Source organism: Ochotona princeps, chromosome 21, assembly GCF_030435755.1.
Source record: "Ochotona princeps isolate mOchPri1 chromosome 21, mOchPri1.hap1, whole genome shotgun sequence".
Lineage (NCBI taxonomy): Eukaryota > Metazoa > Chordata > Mammalia > Lagomorpha > Ochotonidae > Ochotona > Ochotona princeps.
In genome coordinates, this window is record NC_080852.1 from 22,717,925 (window position 1) to 22,736,515 (window position 18,591).

An 18,591-nucleotide genomic window follows, 5' to 3' on the forward strand; every position below is an offset into this window, starting at 1 on the left:
ATGAAACATAATAGAATATCATGATAACATTAGGGCAGGTTTTTAAACAGGGCACAGCATTCACAAGACATAAAACAGAAAAAGTAAATCAGACAGAATGCAAATAAAGGAAAAATATGTATCAAAACACATGTAAACAGGAAGACACATACCTGAGTACAATGCATGTAACTAAACAAAAAACATCCCAAACATAAAATCAACACTTAATAAAAATAGACCTCAACAAGGAACTGTCCAATAGAGGGCAGAAGTCCCAGTCTCCAAAAAAGCCACCGAAGGATTGTCCCCCTCACTAATACTCCGAGAAATATGTATTAAACCACCCAGAAACCCATTCCAATACAACAAATGTGAATTCTGAGGGCCTGGTGCCTTCCATAAAAATACCTAAGAACATTACTCAGACAGCTAGACCTGCCAACTTGCAGTAAGGAAAACACCAATTAGGACTTTCTTCAAATATCCACAACCTGGACTCCACATTTCCTCCACTCTAGGCTGGTTGGTTGTACAGTCTGAATGTTTCTCAACATCTCCACGATCTCTCTAGCAAAACCAAGCCAGATGGCTTCCACAAGGATGGAAACGCTTTGCTACACAAGAGGAGAGCCATGGTCTCTATCTCTCATGGTGAGCTGTGTGCATATTCATCTCACTGGTTCGCTGGGGCACCTTCTAAGAGTGAAGAGGTGTGTGCAGGGGTGGGAGGGTGGAGGGTGTCCTCCGGGGAGAGCTTACTTGGAGCAGTCTTCACAAGCAATGTTTCCAGTGGTCTCCTTGATGGTGCGCTCAGAGACAAATGCCGGATACTCAGTGTCACAAGGCTCCAGGGTCTGCTTCAATTTCTGGGCTGTATGGATGAGTCAGGGGGCGGTGGGAACAGGGCCGGGGTGGTGAGGGAGAAGCAAAAACACAAGGTACAAGATCAATATTGTGACTGGCAGCCCAGAGCAACTCCAAATGCAATTCTACTTCTGTGCTCTGTGATTTTTCTAGGCACAGCATAATGCATTATTTTCTAATTAGTCAAGTGATTTCATCTGCCAAGGAACTCTATAAGCTATAATTCCTCCAGCAGTTGTGTTGGCTTGATCAACTATCATTTATGCATCACAAGCATTCAACTTTCTGGGACGACATCAATCACCAGGTCTCTGACCTCAGACATTCTCAAACTTAGCAGCAACACATATGTATCTCTGAACGAATGTATAAAATGTAAGTTGTACCATATTATTTCGGGTGAGACAAAGGTCATGATACAATTGCATGGTTTTATTATAGAAAGAAAATTGAAATATGAAAATAGTAAAATACATAATAGCTTTGAAGCTCAGCCACGAACCAAATCCTACTATTATGAAGTTCCTTGTCTAAAAACATACCACGTCAGTTTTAAAACTGACTAAATAACTTTGGCACATGGATGGGCACATAGTAGGTACTTTGAAAAGGCTTGGTGGTTGGTTAAGTTAAAGTTATGTCCAGTGAGCAAGATGAAAAAAAAAAATCCTCCCCAGTCCCAATTTTCTAACTTACAAACTTAGAATAAAGTTACTCAAAGGTTGATGGGAGAAAAACAAATTGAGTGCTTAGGATGCCATAAGGGCTAAGTAAATGTCAACTCTTAACCACCACAACAACCAGTTCCACCTTCAGCAGCATAGCAACGACTTTAATAACACTAGTATTCTAATGAAGTCACTGTGACATGCAAGTGCTTACCATGATAGTCACTACAGCATCAGTGCTTAAAGGTAAAAGTTCTGACATGTAGAGGCTTGGAACACAAATCCCTGCCCTACTCCTTCTAGCTAACTCAATAGTTTGATAGGTAACATGAGGATGCTGAAGGGACAGGTGTGTTTTACAGATCTACTCATGAAAATTTCCCAGTAATGCACTCACAGGTTTACAAATTCTAACTGCTGTCGGGGCCCTTTGGATGGTGAGGATAAGAAAAGCTATACCTCATGAACATGGTAAATCTACAACTCCACAAAATGTTAACAGAGTGATAATTGGAGCATCCCTAATTCTAATTGTCTGGAACCAGGTACAACATACTGAGTCCAATGCTCCCAGTGGCAAGACTCATTTGGCTCTGTTCCTTCCTGGAGACGACAAGTGTGGGGCTTGTCAGTGACACACTGCTGAATCTACCTACAGCATCACTATAGACTGGCTGGAAGTTGCTTCACAGTGTTTTGAGGAAACACACATAAATTAGAGAAAAATCAGTCACCGTTTACCTACATGACGTGGTTTATTACAAAGACCCTCCAGTGTGCACAGTACTACAGAAGATGCGTATACTTGCCCATCACTACTGTTTAGAGAATTTCTAACCCATGACCAAGCTTGCCAGCCATCCATCTATTACGTACTGTTTTAACTCTCAGGAATTCATGGTCATCCTCTTGCACAGGTGTGGGTAGACATGGATCACGGGACCCAGCCAGGATTTTCCTTTTTTTACCCAAAAAGGAGAAACTGAGTCTCAGAAGGCCTGTCAGGCCTGTCTAGAAATCCACATAGAATGACTTGTTTCAATCTTCTACTGACAAAGATGACAACGACAAAGAAACTTTTCCTACTACCTGCAGAGCTGACACTTGCGAAAAACCTATTGCATGCTCCACCCAGGGTGGGTTCCGTAAGTGTGTGATTCCACACCTCCACAGAGCAAGCAAGCCCTTGCTCTCCTCCTGTTCTGGAGATGAACAAACCAAAGCTAAGAGAAACAGAAATGTTCACCCGAAGTCACAGTGAGGGAGTCCAGTTGCAAGTGCAGCCATCACATGCGGGACCTACACGGTTCCGCACCACCCCCTCGTGCCTCCCACCCCATATAAGCTGGCAATCTGATGCCGACGTCGCCGGAACCTGTCACTTGTTCACAGTGAAGGACCCAGTGAAGCATCCACACAATTGAATTTAATTTTCCCTTAGCAACAAATGTCCTTGATGAGAATAACTGACTAGGGTTCACAGTAATTATGTGCCGACAATTGGGACTGAATAGATTTGCCATTTGAAAAGCCTTCCTCCTCTTTTGTCTCTGTGAATGCATCCTCATTCATGACCGGGTGCAAGCAAGCTCCATTCTCTTTGTGCAACTTCATGAAAATGATACCTTTGTGATCATCAAGCAGAAATGGGCTTCCACAGTCTCCTTCATTAAGGAAATGAAGCAGATAAACAGTGTAATTACAGATTCCACTTTTAGATGAAACAAAGATGTATGTCTCAGCTCTGGGTCTTTCTCTAGCAGAGAATGGGAAGTATAGAACGAGGAGAACTTGTGAGTTGGATCTGTCCTGTGCTTGAAACTTTTTCCTCCTTCCACTGGGTGTACAGTTTATGTTTATGCACAAGGAGAACCCCGGCAGTAGCAGCCTGCCTGTGAGTTAATTCATCTGTATCTGATGGAGTCTCTTCATCAACAAGATGTTGAAAGGCACGTTCATGTGCAGCAGAGGGCGACAGGAAAGGCGGGACAATTCTTGTCAAGTGCCCAGCTCCACATCTCAGCAGCTCTCCATATCCAGGGATGGCAGGTGCAGCTCTCACATTAGCTAGTTGAGACAGAAGGTTTGGGCTTCAGTCTGAGTCCATCACCTATCGGCTATCTGCCTTGGGAACTTCAGAGAGGTCTGCAGACACACTCCAGCAGTATTTGCTTCTCGGGAATGCTGAAGACATGTGCAGACAATCTACACAGCAGTTTCCTGGAAATGACAAAGCTCTAGGGTCCACATCCCCGTGCATCAGCAATGTGATAACTCAACAAGGTCTTTCTGGAGGAAGAAGTGCTCTCAGGCCTGTAGTGAAGTGAGCAAACTTGTGGAAGTTATCTGTGAAAGGCCTTTTAGAAAAGCTTCCTGAGTCAGAACACAGAACTAGGTTGTCACACTCTTCACTTAGCTCCGGCTGTGGAGGGGTGGAGGATGTGAAACTCAGCATGTGAACTCTCACCTTCTTTAATGTTTCAACATTTCAAGAATGCAGATCTCATCCTCCCGCCTCATTCACTGTCTGCTACCCTATTTCCCTGTATTCTAGAGTAGGGCCTTTCAACCATAGCACTACTGGCATTTTGAGTCAGTCTGTATTGTAGTGTTCTCCTGGGGTTGCAGGCTGGTTAGTAGCAACACTGCCTTCTATCCATCACATTCCAGTAGCACCTTGTTCCTGTCATGTTAGAAAATCCCAAAATATTACCTAATGCTGCAATGACCCCTAGAGCAAGGGGAACAGAAAAAATGTAAACCACTGGTCTAGGCAAGGACCACAGCAACTGTCAAAATTCCAAAATTAGTTAATTCCGTCAAAACAAGAGGGTAGACTACCATGGTGGCTGGAGGAAGGGAAACGGGTCAAGAGGAGGACGAGGGAAATATGAGTGGAGATTGGAACAAAGCTGACGGCATCTTCAACAGGTGGAGGGGGAGAGCCAGAAAGCAAACCACTAGAGGAGACCAGCCCACTGTCCTGAGATCAGAGCGTACTCCCAAGAAAAAGCTAGACCTTTTGGCCAAAACCCACTAGTGCTCCGAGTGTGAGCATCTGCCCGCCGTGTGTGCACTCCTTGCACGCAGGTGCTGCATGTGTTGTTTAATTTGCTTCTTGCACCATATTATATCTATTGTTCTCTCTCTTGACAAATGAGAAAACCCATACAAGAGATATCTAGTTGACCTGTCCAGGACCTCCCAGCTGGCCAAAGGCAGAGGAAGGCTGTCTGGCTTCAGAGCAGGACTACTTAACAGGATAAGCAGCAATTCTGGTCTCATCAAGCTCACAGCCTGATTAGCAAAGATGGAATTTTTCCCTTGGTTGCTGGTGTGGCAAAGTAGCTTTATAGTGCATGAGCAACCCATTCTATTGTTCTATTAATCTAGTCACTGTCTTTCTTTTGCTTAAAAATTTTTTTCAGGCCATTCAAAAAATCAACTAATCGAATAAGTAAATATGAAAAGATTAGCTGAGGCACAGTAGCATAGCAAGCTAATTCTCCAACTGCAGCACCAGCATCCTATAAGGGCGCTGGTCCGAGTCCCGACTGTTCTACTTTCCATACAGCTCTCTGCAAAAAAAAAAAATGCACCAAGGCCTTGGGCCCTTGCAACTATGTGGGAGTCCAAAGGAAGCTCCTGCCTCCCAACTTCACACCAGCTGAGTTCTGGCCATTACAGCCATTTGGGGAATGAACCAGGGGCTAGAAGACTGTCTCCGTCTAACTCTTCCAAGTAAAATAGATTCAAACAATCCAGCACCAAGATTTAGTGGATTATTTCAAGATCTATTTTATTTAGTTGAAAGGTAAAGTTACAGGGTTTGTACAGGGTTGGGGGGGTGTGAGACAAAAAGAGATTTTTCCATTCGCTGGCTCACCATCCCCTAGAAAGCTACAACATTCAGGGCTAGGCTAGGCAGAAGCCAGGAGTTTCTTCCAGCATTCCCACAACCTTGGGCCTTCTCCCACTGCTCTCCTAGGTGCACCAACAGGGAGCTAGATCAGCAGGGATTCAAGCTGCCATCAATGTGGGATGCTGGCATTGTAGATGGTAGCTTAACCTGATATGCCACAAGGCCAGCCCCAAGCATATTCATTGCTCCTTTTTAAATCGTGTACTTCTAAACAAAAGCAGTTTATACTGCAGGCTAAATTTCTTTCAGGGACATGATGGCTTTTTTTTTTTTTAACTAAGCCATCTATATTTTGCTCTTCTACTGATACTTCACTTGCTTTCTGATTGCTTACCCACATTTAACCTCACAGTCTCAATTCCCCCACGCCGGACGTGTCTTGTCACATAAATATTTTTATATCTTGGATTTCGTTATATTAATCTCGACCATTTTTATTTGAGAATATGTAGATAAAGAGCACTGCTCTTGGGACATTCCCTGGGTGTGTTCTGATTTATTTTAAGATGCTTTTACTGGCAGAGATAGCAGTGTTTGCAACCGTAGGTTGTTGGCATCTCCTTGTGAGGATGATTTTGTCATGGAAACTTTTGTTCCCATCCCAGTTGATTTGCTGGAGGCGAAATTTCTAGAAGTGAAATCATAGACATGCACTTCCATTCAAAACTGGTCAAGCTCCAGTAGGGAGGGGCAATAATTGGGCATAAGCCCTACCATCTCCAGGACAACGAGTGTGTGTGGCTGAAATGCCAACACAGGGAGCTGCTCCAGTGGAACCTTAGTGTCCAGGGTGGAGTCAAGCCTAGATGCAAGGGGCAGTGCTGCCACAGGCCGTTCTCTGTAGGCGTGAGCATATACAGATCCTGCTCTGTCTTGGATTGTAGCTAGAAATCAGAGTGCCCCTGGATCTGGGCAAAATGGGCCTATTTGTAGGTTAGACCATGTTGACTATCATGGTTACATCTGCTGCCAAGAAAGCTTTGTTAGAATGTTCAATATGCAAAAACGAACCATTCTCACCCTACAGGATATCTACAAATGGTGGGTATTGGTGGAGTCCCTAAGTACTGGGTGAATAACATTCTCCAACCTGGCATGATGGGAACCTTGGCTGCAGTCAAATCTTTGGAGATGTAATGCAGCTTTCAGAGGCAACCTTAAGCTTCCAAGTCAAGAACAAGTCTGTCAAAGTGGTTCATGAGGGCATCGATACTGGCCATAGCAGAAACAACCCCACCCCCACACCAGTGGAGGCAGCTGGCCTCACATCTCAGATGATTATCTCCAACCATCCAAGCCATATCCAAGCTGACCCTGCCCAGAACTGGTCTGCCACACAGCTGATGCAAACAGTGATCATCATTCTGCTAAGAAACTGAAAGATGGGGTGGATACTAACATTGATGAGGAGGTTCCTGAGAAGCGTGTGTGTGTCCACTGCTCTTCTGGCTTGCTGTTTGCCATGAGACAAACAGTTGTTGCAGGTGATCAAAGCAGTAGACAAGAAGGCTGCTGGAGCCTGCCAGGTCCCCAACGTGGTCCAGGAGGCTCAGGGACTATTACCTTGCACACCTGCCATCCCAGTCTTAATTGTTAGTAGAAGAATGGTGATAGAACCGCTTCCTGCAAATGGCCATTTGTGTTTGCTAACAAAAACTAATAGATGACAACCATGCATCATAAGCCTAAATAAGGAAAGGAGAATGTCTTGTGGATTGTGTCTTGCAGGAGGTGGTGCTAGTGGTGGGATGTGTATGTGCAGGGCAGTTCTATGTTACTGGTTTTAAAATCAATAATTCTCAACGGAATTTGGAAAAATCTGTCAAATATGTTGAGCTCCATTAGAGCAAAGTTTAAGGTGAGAAAACAAGTTTAAAATTTTGTGTTTTCAGCTGCACAAAGTTTCCCAGTTGTGGCCCATGGCTGTATTTTTTTTTAAGACAGATAATGAAAAAAATGATAAGAACAATGGCAGTTTTCTAGTCCTGGGTAAAAGAGAAACAATGCTCATAAGTGAATGCATTGAGGAAAGAAATAACATACTGTAGCTTAGAAACAGCAGGTGACCAAGTAGGTCTGGTCAGGGTGCTGGACAACGATGCTTATAAAGGAGTACTAACTTTCTCATCATCATGACCCACCTTGTCATCACCATTTCCATGAATTAATTACAGTTGATACTGTTTGAGTAACTATTATGTTCCTGTCATTGTGGCCAGCATATAACTGACTTACGACTAAACACACACACACACACACCTTAAGTGAAATGTCACTTTCTCCAATATGATTATACCAGCCCACCTTTGAGCCAGGTCTCAAACTCATACAACATGCTCCGACCGCATAACACCAGCCTCTAAGAGTCTCCACCAATTGCTGTTGAGTTCATCCAAGCCTTCTGAGTACAGGAGAGGAAGATGATCATGTTTATGTTTTATGAGGGCAGTAGTGAAAACAATCAACAGTGCCTATCCACTGGTTCAGGCTGACCTAGGTCTCATTTGCTCAAACTTCTACATTGACTACAAGCTTTCTGGCAGATGAACCTGAAAAGTGTCTGACTTAAGAACCTTAGCAAAGGAAACAGATCACGGCTCATTATCAACATGCATTGAATGAACCCTGTGGAATTTTATGCCACACTGGAAGACTTATCACTGAGCACAAGCTTGGCTGTTTGCTGACAGAACTGGAAAATCATCACTCTGCCCTTGGTCGTTGTACGCAACACATCCCTGAGGGAAGAGTAGCCAGTGAACCCTGCATTGCTCATGGACCAGGAAACAAGCCAGGGCTGCTTACCTGTAGCCACCATGTCGGAGTGCCACCAGCTGCAGAGGTTGAATTCCACCAGGAACCTAAACAGAAGGTGGGAGAGCAACGTTACTTGGTTTTCCATGTACTGACCAGAGCAATGGCATTCTCTGCTGTCTAAGATTACTTCCTTTGGAAGAAAACCATCATTTTCTGGAGACATCACCATGGCTGGCTGAGCTCCCACTGAGTGTTCACCAGGTCTTATCTGACTTGTGAAAGACCTTTATCACCAATACCACCTGAACCCTGAAATCTGATTTACAGAAATGTGATGAATCCTGGCTGGCAAGCTGGAGGCCGTTCTCCAGTTACTAGGCGCTCACCATTCATACTCAGTGCCATCTCTAGTTGGAGTCTAGACAATAGCCACTTTCCAAAACAGATGCTCTGCTTAAGTCTAGAGATACAAATAGAATATTTTCCTCTACCTATTCTGCAGGAAAGAATATGCTTTGAAAATGTATTCTGCAACTCAAACACACACATGTGCATGGACGTTTGTATGATAAACTTTTCTTTATGAAGTTAAGCCACAGTGCACGTTTATAAAAATCAGCATGTCTTAATTACTTTTAAAGGACCCACAATAATGTAAGTCATACTCCAAATGAACAGACATGGGTCAAATTTCAGACAATTATTTCTTAGTGCCCTGGCTACCATCTGTAGCAGGTTTATCAAAATCCTGTTGCCTGCATTCATGCATTTTGAGAATGGAAAACTTATTCTCCATTTGCACTTACACATGCTGCTCACTTGACACAGCCCACAGTAAAGCCTTGAAGACAACAAGGCCTATTCATTACATGGTCACAAGTCTGCCTTGGGCTCACAGAATCATAACCTTGGCAGAGAAAAGAATGAGAGGGATTGGTGTAACTTAAATGATCCAGTTGACATGCTGAATCAGGCCAGCCTTTCCTTTTGTGTGGCACTATTTCTGTAACGTGTCCAATACCTGGTCTAGTAGTCAAGCCTTTCATCTTCATGTCACTTCAAGTCTGACCTAAGCTACAGATGTATCCAGCACTCTCAGATGGGGCCACAATTTGACAGGGTAAACAATTAAATCACACCTAAGGGAAGCCTCCAGCCCCAGCGGCCACTCCTGCACGTACAGCGACATCGAGCAGCACAGTGGACTGCCACAGTAGTTTGTTCTTGTGACCACAGCCCACCCAGGTTGCATTGAAAAATAGGCAGACAGGCATGTTAAATTTAAGAGTAACTACAATAAATAAATTTGACTTGTGTATTGAAAGCTGCGAGTCTGCTCAACAATGACATAAGCGCATAAAGAGCAACATGAAGAACTTAATGAAAGACAGTCTACACTTTTTTAATTCCATATTTAATATTTTGAAATGGTCAATGAGGTTATCTCTGAGTACTAAGAACTCGGTGGTTATTGAAAGCATCACACCCAGTCTCTCCATCCACTTCGTCACTGGAAAAGGAAAAACGGTGCTTTTTAAAACATGCAACAAATCGTACTTACAAGACAAGTTCTGTCATTATCCATTTTACTGCAGAGAGGAAGGCATGGTACGGCTGCAAACGAGAAGGAAACCAAGTATCACCCACAAAGGTCGCAGTTTAACTTAAGGCTTTACCCAAAGACAATGTTATTCTTCTAGAGATGGATATCATGTGCACAGTGAGGCTCTCACTAAAGGAAGAGAACGGCTGGGGATACTATATCCCAAGACTAACATTTGAAAACTTTGAACTCCCCTGTAGTGAGATGTGATTTACAAGTAAAATAAACATGATGTAACACAAGGCTTATCAGTGGGAGGAGACAGGAAGTTCAGCAAACGGCACATAAAGCTTTATCCTCCGGGGACTAATATTTTGAAGCCTAATGTGCAGGGGCTGACATCACGTAACTAATTTCAAATGGTAATTCACAGGAAAGGTGATTCCCTGCTTTGCATCACCACGTGTCATTCATTCAAATCAGCAAAATTTGCAAACACTTGATTGTCATGCCTTCCAGGAATTATGTAGGATCTAGGCTGTCTTCTCTCACGCTTACATATCTGGCCTCAAAACGAAAAAAAAGGTAGCCATATAAATGTGATTGTATCCTTGCAGAAAATCTTCTTTCCATAAAAGAAGGCACTGAAAGCCTAATCTTTATTTCCGAATATTTTGATTTAAAAAAAGTTGGATTGTTTACTGTGATATTTCCTATATGGATAATTCGATTTCCTGGATTCTGGGAAACAGCATGCCTCCCCCAACAGTTGGCTGTTCCTTCCTAGGTATGCCAGTACTGGGTAGGCTTGGGAGGCAGGCAGTGGCATGGGCAATGCCGAGGGGCACATGTTGGGTTCAGAAAGCTCCCAGACCTTTTGTGGTTGCCTTAAGGTATCAGAAAGCTGAAATGGATGCCAAACCCTGGCTTCTGCAACCATGGCTGTTAATCCTATCTTCTAAACATTTTCATCCTTAGAACTGGAACTGGGACTATGGGAATTGTGCAGCTTTAAATAAAACATGAATGAGTTTGTATCTTTCCAGCCATTTTTGAAACCTTCCTACTTTAGATCAGAAAGTAAATGAGAACAGTAGCAGCAACCATCACCCACTGGGGTTGTTCCTGGGCCAACAGGCTTTCATCAGCTGGTGTCTCCCTTGTTCTCTGATTCAGAGGGTGCCAAGACCCCAGGGTGACGGGCAGAGAAGGTGGGACATGTTAACTGTTCACTAAAACCAAATGAAACTTTGCAGCCCTATAGCTTTGCCATTAGGTGTCCTCATGGTTTGAGAAACCATCATCTTCCATTGAAGATGGTGGCCAGGCCTTGGGACAATTCTGTGTCGTTGTACCTGCTGGGATGGATGGTGTGGGCCCAAGAGGAGAGACTGAATATGGGATTTAGGAAATACCAGCAGCTCCCCCTGAGGCCAGGGGGAGAAGCACTCAAGCATTGCATGCCAGACAGTGGCTCAATATAGGAGCAGAGGGATTATGTAAATATGGGATTAAAAATTTCAATGCACCTTATCATTCAAAAGGATAAAACCACTGAAGCCTTTAAGCCTAATGATAATAACATATCTTGGGAACATTTTAAAGCTGAAAATATTTATGCTAAGGTCCAGACATTAGGTTAGGAAAGATACAGTCCAAAAATGCAGTATTTGCCAAAATTCTCACATCTTAGTTGCCTTTTAGAACTTTTCCAACTCCGAATTTTTTTTTCTTGTCCCTTCAATGCAGGAGAACTGTGTTAAATACTGCAATCCCCTTGTTAAACCTTGCATCCACAAATGAGAAGGCATATGTATTACAAAACCAAAATGGCTTTCAAATGACATGTTTTAAGCCAAACTTTAGGTTAATTTTCACTGTCTACAAAATGTTAATGTTTATAAGGGTTAAATGAGGGGGCTTCCAGAAGTTCTTGAAAAGCAGAATTAAAAGATGAGTTTATTTTGGTGCAAAACACTTTTGGAGCCCACACACGGATTTTCTTTGAGTTTTGGAGGCCCCCTCGTATGTCTACGCATACATGAGACCATATGGAAGTTGTGACAGCCCGGACAACAGAAAATGGCAACAGTAAGGCTAGGTCTTCCGAAACACTTCTGGGACATGTCAATAACCTGACCTTTGCCATAGCCTTGGGTTGTCGGAAAGTCCCCAAAGAGAAGTGCAAGTGCTTGTCTCATTCTATAAGAGCTTGCTTTTCTTTCACAGCTCAGGCAGTAAGCAGTATGCTGACTGAACCACATTGTTTTCTGTAAACAGAATCCTGTAAACTGGTCCTCTTTGCCTGGTTCTGCTGTTCTCTGCTAGGTGGAATGTGACTCGTGCTGATTGGATGTTTAAAGTGCATGATTGCTTGAACTGGGTATCTGTTCAATGTCACTACCATCGATTGGCTCACGTGTGCTGCGCACTGACACAAGCCTGGTTGACTGACTGATCTGCATCATGTGCCAGTTGACTGGATGATCATCACTTAAGAGGCCCTGAGCCTGGCTGATCCAGGCTGCTCCCCTTCCGTGTGTGGTAGAAGAGACAGTCCATTAGTCAGCGGTGGCTGGTGAACAAAGACTCCTGAGCTTCTCAGAGTCAGCCACTGGCTCATTTCTGGGATAGATGATTTCGTCAACGCAACAAAATACAGTCTATTTTTTTTTAAAGATTTATTTTTATTGGAAAGGCAGATCCACAGAGATGAGAAACATTGATCCCCCATCTGCTGTTTCACTCCCTAAATGGCTACGATGGCCAGAGCTGAGTTGATCCAAAGCCAGGAGCCTCCTCTGAGTCTCCCATGTGGGTGCAAGGTCCCAAAGCCCTGGGCCATCCTCTCCTGCTTTTCCAGGCCACAAGCAGGGAGCTAGACGGGAAGAGGAGCAGCTGGGACATGAACTGGCACCTATATGGGATTCCAGTGCTCGCACGGTGAGGATTTAAGCACTGAGCCATCACGTGGGGCCCAGTTTATTTTGCTTGGTTCTGTACTTCGTTGTACACAAATTCACATGGTTTGTATGCTGCAAGTTATATTTTTAACTGGCACCAAACTGTAATAGTTTTTGGACATTTGAAGGCCCATTTCCACTGATACAGTAGCTGTGTTAACTGATCCTCAAGGGTGATATCACCAACTCTATCAGCTCCCAGGGAAGCAATGCTGTAACAGCAGGACCCAATGGCAGTCTCACTGCACGGATTAGTTTATGGTCCATGAGTGCTGCTACAAAGAGTTTTCTGTGAATGACAAGCTCAATGAGGGTGAGAGAATTGATCAAACTCCCTTTTTATTTCCACCTGAAAGAACCTGCTGCCTCTATGCGTGCAATCCTTTAGGTCTGTTTTCCATTCTCATCATCACTGGGTTTGGGTCTAAGCAAAGGCCATTTTCAATAAATTCAAAAAACACTTTTGAACATTCACAGCTTTTGAAACCAATGCACTTGCCTACTACACAGAGGTAGCAAAGCTCACAGGGACAGAAAGACCAAACCCAGCAACTTTGCACTGGGCACCATCCCTGTACTCACATCCAGGAGACCATGGGCACCGTCGCTGCTCTCCTTGTTGGCTCTGCACATGGCTTGGTAGTCATACAGGGTGATCCTGTAGGAAAGGAGACAAGTTGTAGAAAATGAGGAGACTCAGGCATCAAAGAATGTTGGGACCAACAAAGTGAGTGTCACCGTTGTCAGGAGTGGTGACAAGTCTGGTGTAGACCTAACTAACAAGGAGAGACAAATGAGGACCTGGCAGTCAGTCATGCTGTCACTTGGAATGTGAAGCACAAAGGAAATGCAGGTGCCAGGAAGGTACAGAAGATGAGAAACCCCCTAGCTTGCTGCAACCACTAGGTTTGAACGAGGATGATCAGCAAGGACCAAAGGATGATGGGGTTTTGAAGTGGATCTAGGTCCTGGCTGGAATCTACTTTGGATCATATTGGTAAAGATTGGGGTCACTTTGGGTTAAGGCAAGCTTCTCTTTCTTTTTTTTAATTTTAGTTTTTAAAGACTTATTTATTTTTATTGGAAAGTCAGATTTACAGAAAGATCTTCCATCTACTGGTCCATTCCCCAAGTAGCCACAATGGCCGGAGCTGAGCTGATCTGAAGCCAGGTGGCTAACTTAGAAGGCTGTTGCAAGGGTTAAAGGAACCTTACTGATGTGTTGCATTTAACATGATACCTGGCACAGAGGAGGCATGCAACAGAAGGCAGGGCTGCTACTGCTGATATAATCATTAGTATGTTTTTCATTGCCATTGTTAATTAGTAGTAGTGGTGTTTACTACAATGGGCATCAACCCAGTGTTTACCCAGCTTGCTGGAGGACAGACAAGCCTCTTGGTTTTCCTAGCTCATTGGCACACACAACACACTATAAAATCCAAGCTTGTAAGTACAGAACCAGGCACTCTCAAGAGCCCTGCTGTGGTTATCAAGTGATAATGCAGGAATGTTTGTCCATGGGCTTCTTTGCCAAGGCCCAGGATAACAACAACGGATATCTACTAAACTCTCACAACCATTAGCAGGACACCATCCCTAAGCACATCTGTACAAGACAGATTCCAAGCAGCCCCATTTCACAGAGGAGCAAGCCAATTTTTCAGCCAGGCCAAACACTGTGCCCAGGGTCATGCAGCCAACCAGTGGCAGAACCCAAATTATTTGAGGACCAAGCTGAATCTATCTCAACCTGCTTTCTGCTGAAGGGTAGGCTCTGACAGATTCTGGGACATGCTTGCAATCTCAGCATCATTGCCCCATCCAGGCATCTTACTGGAATGTCACAGGACACACTGCCCAAGATAAGGCCTCATGACAAGTCCAGAAGCAATTTTCAACCCAAACTGTGGGTGGGGGTGGAGTGGGAGCAGAGGCTGATGAGCAGTAAGTGGACCAGCTGACTGGGCTTGTGAGCACCCCTGGCCACGTCAGCACCGTGACAGATGGGTGGCACAAACCTCAACCCTCAGCTTGTAGCATTTCCAAAGGCATTACATGTTGGGGCTAAATGAAATTGTTCTGGGCCAGTCCCACCTCTCCACTCCCCACCCTACTCCCAGGGCCAGGCTTCCCATCTTTCATTTCAAAAGGAGGCTTGCCAGAGACTCTGGCCATTGAGGAGGTTACACTTACAAGCCTCCCCTGTCCTCTGCATGTTCAAACTGCTTTATCCACATGTTACAGAAGACAGCCTACCAGACAATTCTTTTAGAAGATGTGCTGTTGCTGTTTTAAAAACTCCGTTTGTGGCTACCTGTACCCTGCTCTGCTGGCTCCAAAACAAGGCCAGAAGAGTTGTACCCAAGCGGATTGGTGCAGCCCACAAGCTGCGCTCAGCAGTGGGAATGGATGCCCAGGACAGCACGCTTTAAGCCCTATGACATCATCACCAGCCCCTCCTTTTACACCCGAAGCTCCAGACCTCCCGAGTCCTGGGCATGATCATCACTGTGCCTCCTGGAGGGATCTCTCTGAAACACTGGCCAACGGCAGACGTGCTCTCTGAAGCGGCTGCTCAAAGACTAGCCAGCCTTTAACTCCCGAGCTGAGCAGGGCTTGGGCGCCAGGCTTAGGACATTGAGACTCGTTTAAGATCACTTTGCTGATACTGCTCTTTTCCAATCAGACAAAATATCATAATCAAAACAAAAGAAAACAAAAATACTTCTTCAAAGAATTGGCAGGTGGAGTTTTAAAAAGCTTAAGCTCAGTTAATTTGGGCTGATGAGCAACTGCAAGGATCAACATTAAATACCTACTGCGTGCTAGAAGACCAGATGATTTACTTACAGTGACTCACTGTGCTAAGTTTTGCTGAAGGATTGACCTAAAACGAATCTCGAAACAGCTTAAGGTTTGTAAAACACTCATGCAATCCTCCCCTATGTCCCTAAGGATAAAAAAAAAAAAAGATGAAAGAGGACAGGGAGGCACCGACCTAGAGACTCATCATAGGACATACACAACTCTGAACCTTAGCAGTCTGAAGGGCAAAATGGCACACTAAGCTAGCAGGTAAAAAAAAAAAAGTATACTGTGTTGAGAAGTAGAACATGTTGTCGGGGGGAGGGGCAGCTTTTAGCTTCGAAACTGGAAGGGCTTGAGGCAAGAATATAGGAAAGGCTTAGCAAAGGCATTGTTGTCATGGAAGTCCTCGCTGACTGCTACATTAGTGGCTCGGCTGTTACTCTGTGCTCCACAAGGTGAATCCAAATCGTCTGTTTTGCCTACGTGGCTCCCTGCTCATGTCCCAGCAGTGCAAAGCCCTGGAGTGCTTTGACTGGCCATCGCTGCAACAGCCAGAGACATTTATCCGTGTGGTCGCAGCAGCCAGAATCCCAGAACAAAACATGTCGGAGCCATGCAGGGTCTCATTCGTTCCTTTGGGAGACTCGGCAGCAGATCTCCCAGCATCCATCAACACTTTCCAAGGACAGATGCTATTCGTGCACAAAGCCATAGCTGCTGATTCCATCAGCATCTCACCCAGACCAAAAGAGCAGGAAGACTTGAAACACTTCTGCCAGAAATGCGTACTAATGTCCAGTAGCACCTCATTTTTGTAAGCACACACCCTGCTTTCCAATAGCCACATTTCCCAGTTTCCTTGGTGAGTGAGGTGTGCTCATGCAATTAGAGCAATGTATCTGGGTGGCTACTTGATAAGCCTATTCACTGATTACAATGAGTTTTAATAAAGAAGTTTGACATTAGCCTCCTGGGTCTTTTGAAGCTCTGATTCCTACACCGGCCACACTAGACTCAAGATTGTACAGCTGAAGCTCAGCACTGATCTTGGACCATGAGCTGAACTTAAGGAAATTAGGGGAAAAAAATCTGTGGTCCTCAGTCTGGGGTTACTATGATGAGGCCCCCAAATTGGCATTTGCAGACTTCCTTCAAAGAAGAGAAAAAGTAATTTTATGTTCTTTAAGCTCTTATTGTTTTGAATTTTCCAACTGTTTGTAGCAAAACAGCCCCCAGCCAATGCACTGAATCCATGCTGGGCTCAAAGATTTTATCTCCTAAGATACAATAGGCATGAAGGTGGGGGGAAAACTGCATGAGATACTTTAGTCTGCATCAACTACGGAAATGGATAGTGGTGATTAGGGAAACATCCTCTGGAATCCCGAAACATGGCTTCAATTCCATCTCCTTTACTCATTCTTGGTAAACCTGACAAGTTACTAGAATGTTGGAAGCCTCTACCTTTCTTGTTCTTTATTCTTAGGTCAGTGGAAACAATGACAGTAGTTACTTCGTTAGAGGTGCTACAGAGATTAATTGGGATACCACCTAATAACTGTCTTAGATGATGCCTTATCCTATTGTTAGGTTTTAGCAAGAGTCTGCTGCTGCGAGGGATAGGACAGTCATTGTGGTTGGTGTGAGAGGGCGTGCACGAGCTGCAGCTTTAGGATTTTACGAGGTGGTCTGTTGGACTCTGTGTGCATTCCAGAAACTTTGGCCCAGAAACAGTTGTCCAAGCCAATCTGTCTCCTTGTTCCCTTCAACACCACTTCTGACAAAATGGTACATCTGTGGAAATGGTCAGGTCAATGGAGAGCCAAGAAGCCATTCCGTGCATTACACGAGCCACTGAATATTAGACATTGGTGAGGCAGTCAGCAGAAAGGAGAGCAGCCATTCAAATCTAACAGATCTCCCACTCAGCACTTTCTATACCCTCCATGGCTGGGATACCTGCTGAAATGTAATGTGATTGGCAAAAAAAAAAAAAAAAAAACCCACAAGGAAAGTCTGCAGCCCTACCCTAAAGGGTTGAGGAGAAATGGCTGAAGGCTGGAATTCTACTGGGATGTGTGACTTTTCAGAAAGGTGAATTAAGTAGCAGAAGTTCTAATCAACTCCACCAGATTCGTGAATATGTGAAGACATTTGCCAGGCCCTATGAGTGGTGCAAGTGGCTCGGAGGGGTGAACCCCAGGCATGTTGCAACCAGGCACAGCATAAGAAAGAAAATGTTAGATCCTTGGGCTTTTTCAAAATCACTTGGGTGTTACCTACATGAAAAACAAAAACGTAAAAGCATATGGGTAAGGCTTTAAGTGTTTGATAAAAGCAACAGCCTCAGTGAAGATTAGTGACTTTCCCTGCTTTTCAAGGCCATTACCTTCTTCCTTGGGCTTCATCTTGCACTCAGTGGGTTTTCTCTTTAATCTCTATGGCTCCAGTACCTTAGAGGCCACCCTTTTCCGCTTTAACCACTTGCTCTTTATGTGCAGGCTGAAGCACACCACAACATAACCTGGTTGAGCTCTGACTCAGGTGGGGAGGACAGAGGGAGCAGGGGTGGGAATGGGAGTGGAAAAGCTCCTGGTTCTCAAGGTATTTGCTATCTGAGCAGCAATCTGTGGTAGAAGGATGCCCTGCCTGGGATTAGACCTGGGTCTTGTTCTTTCCATCTCTATGCTTGGTGTTTTGCTCTGGCACAGGCAACGCCAGAGGCTCTGTGAGCCAGTAAACCACCACCAAGGCTCTGACGGTGGGTCTTCCCCATCACACCCTAAGGAAATGAAGATGCAGGTGCAGGAAGAGCCTCCAAGAACTAATTTCAGAAACATGGACTGGAGCTTTTTCCTCTAAGAGATCGATTCAGATGTTGTTTATTGACTTGAAAGTCTAAAGAGAGAAGGGAGAACAGAGAAAATGAGGGAGGCGGAAGCCCTGGGTCACGGAGTTGCCGTGCACCTGCCCTGTTGGGTGAGATGATGCATCTATGCCAGCAGATCTTGCTCAGCAGGGCGGCTCCCTTGTGCCACCAAGGAATATATCCAGAGTATCACATACGCACACCCGCCAGGA

General features: G+C 44.6%; 1 protein-coding gene across 1 annotated transcript in view; it reads right to left on the minus strand.

Annotated features, from left to right (window-relative positions):
* Positions 1 to 18,591, minus strand: part of CACNA2D3 (calcium voltage-gated channel auxiliary subunit alpha2delta 3) — a 714,521-nt gene that overhangs the window by 34,558 nt on the left and 661,372 nt on the right. Inside the window, exons 31-34 of the mRNA XM_058678785.1 lie at positions 13,282 to 13,357; positions 9,755 to 9,807; positions 8,242 to 8,297; positions 742 to 853 (exon numbers count right to left, since the gene is read on the minus strand). Coding sequence (XP_058534768.1) covers positions 742 to 853; positions 8,242 to 8,297; positions 9,755 to 9,807; positions 13,282 to 13,357 — 297 coding nt within the window. The remainder of the gene's footprint in view (positions 1 to 741; positions 854 to 8,241; positions 8,298 to 9,754; positions 9,808 to 13,281; positions 13,358 to 18,591) is intronic.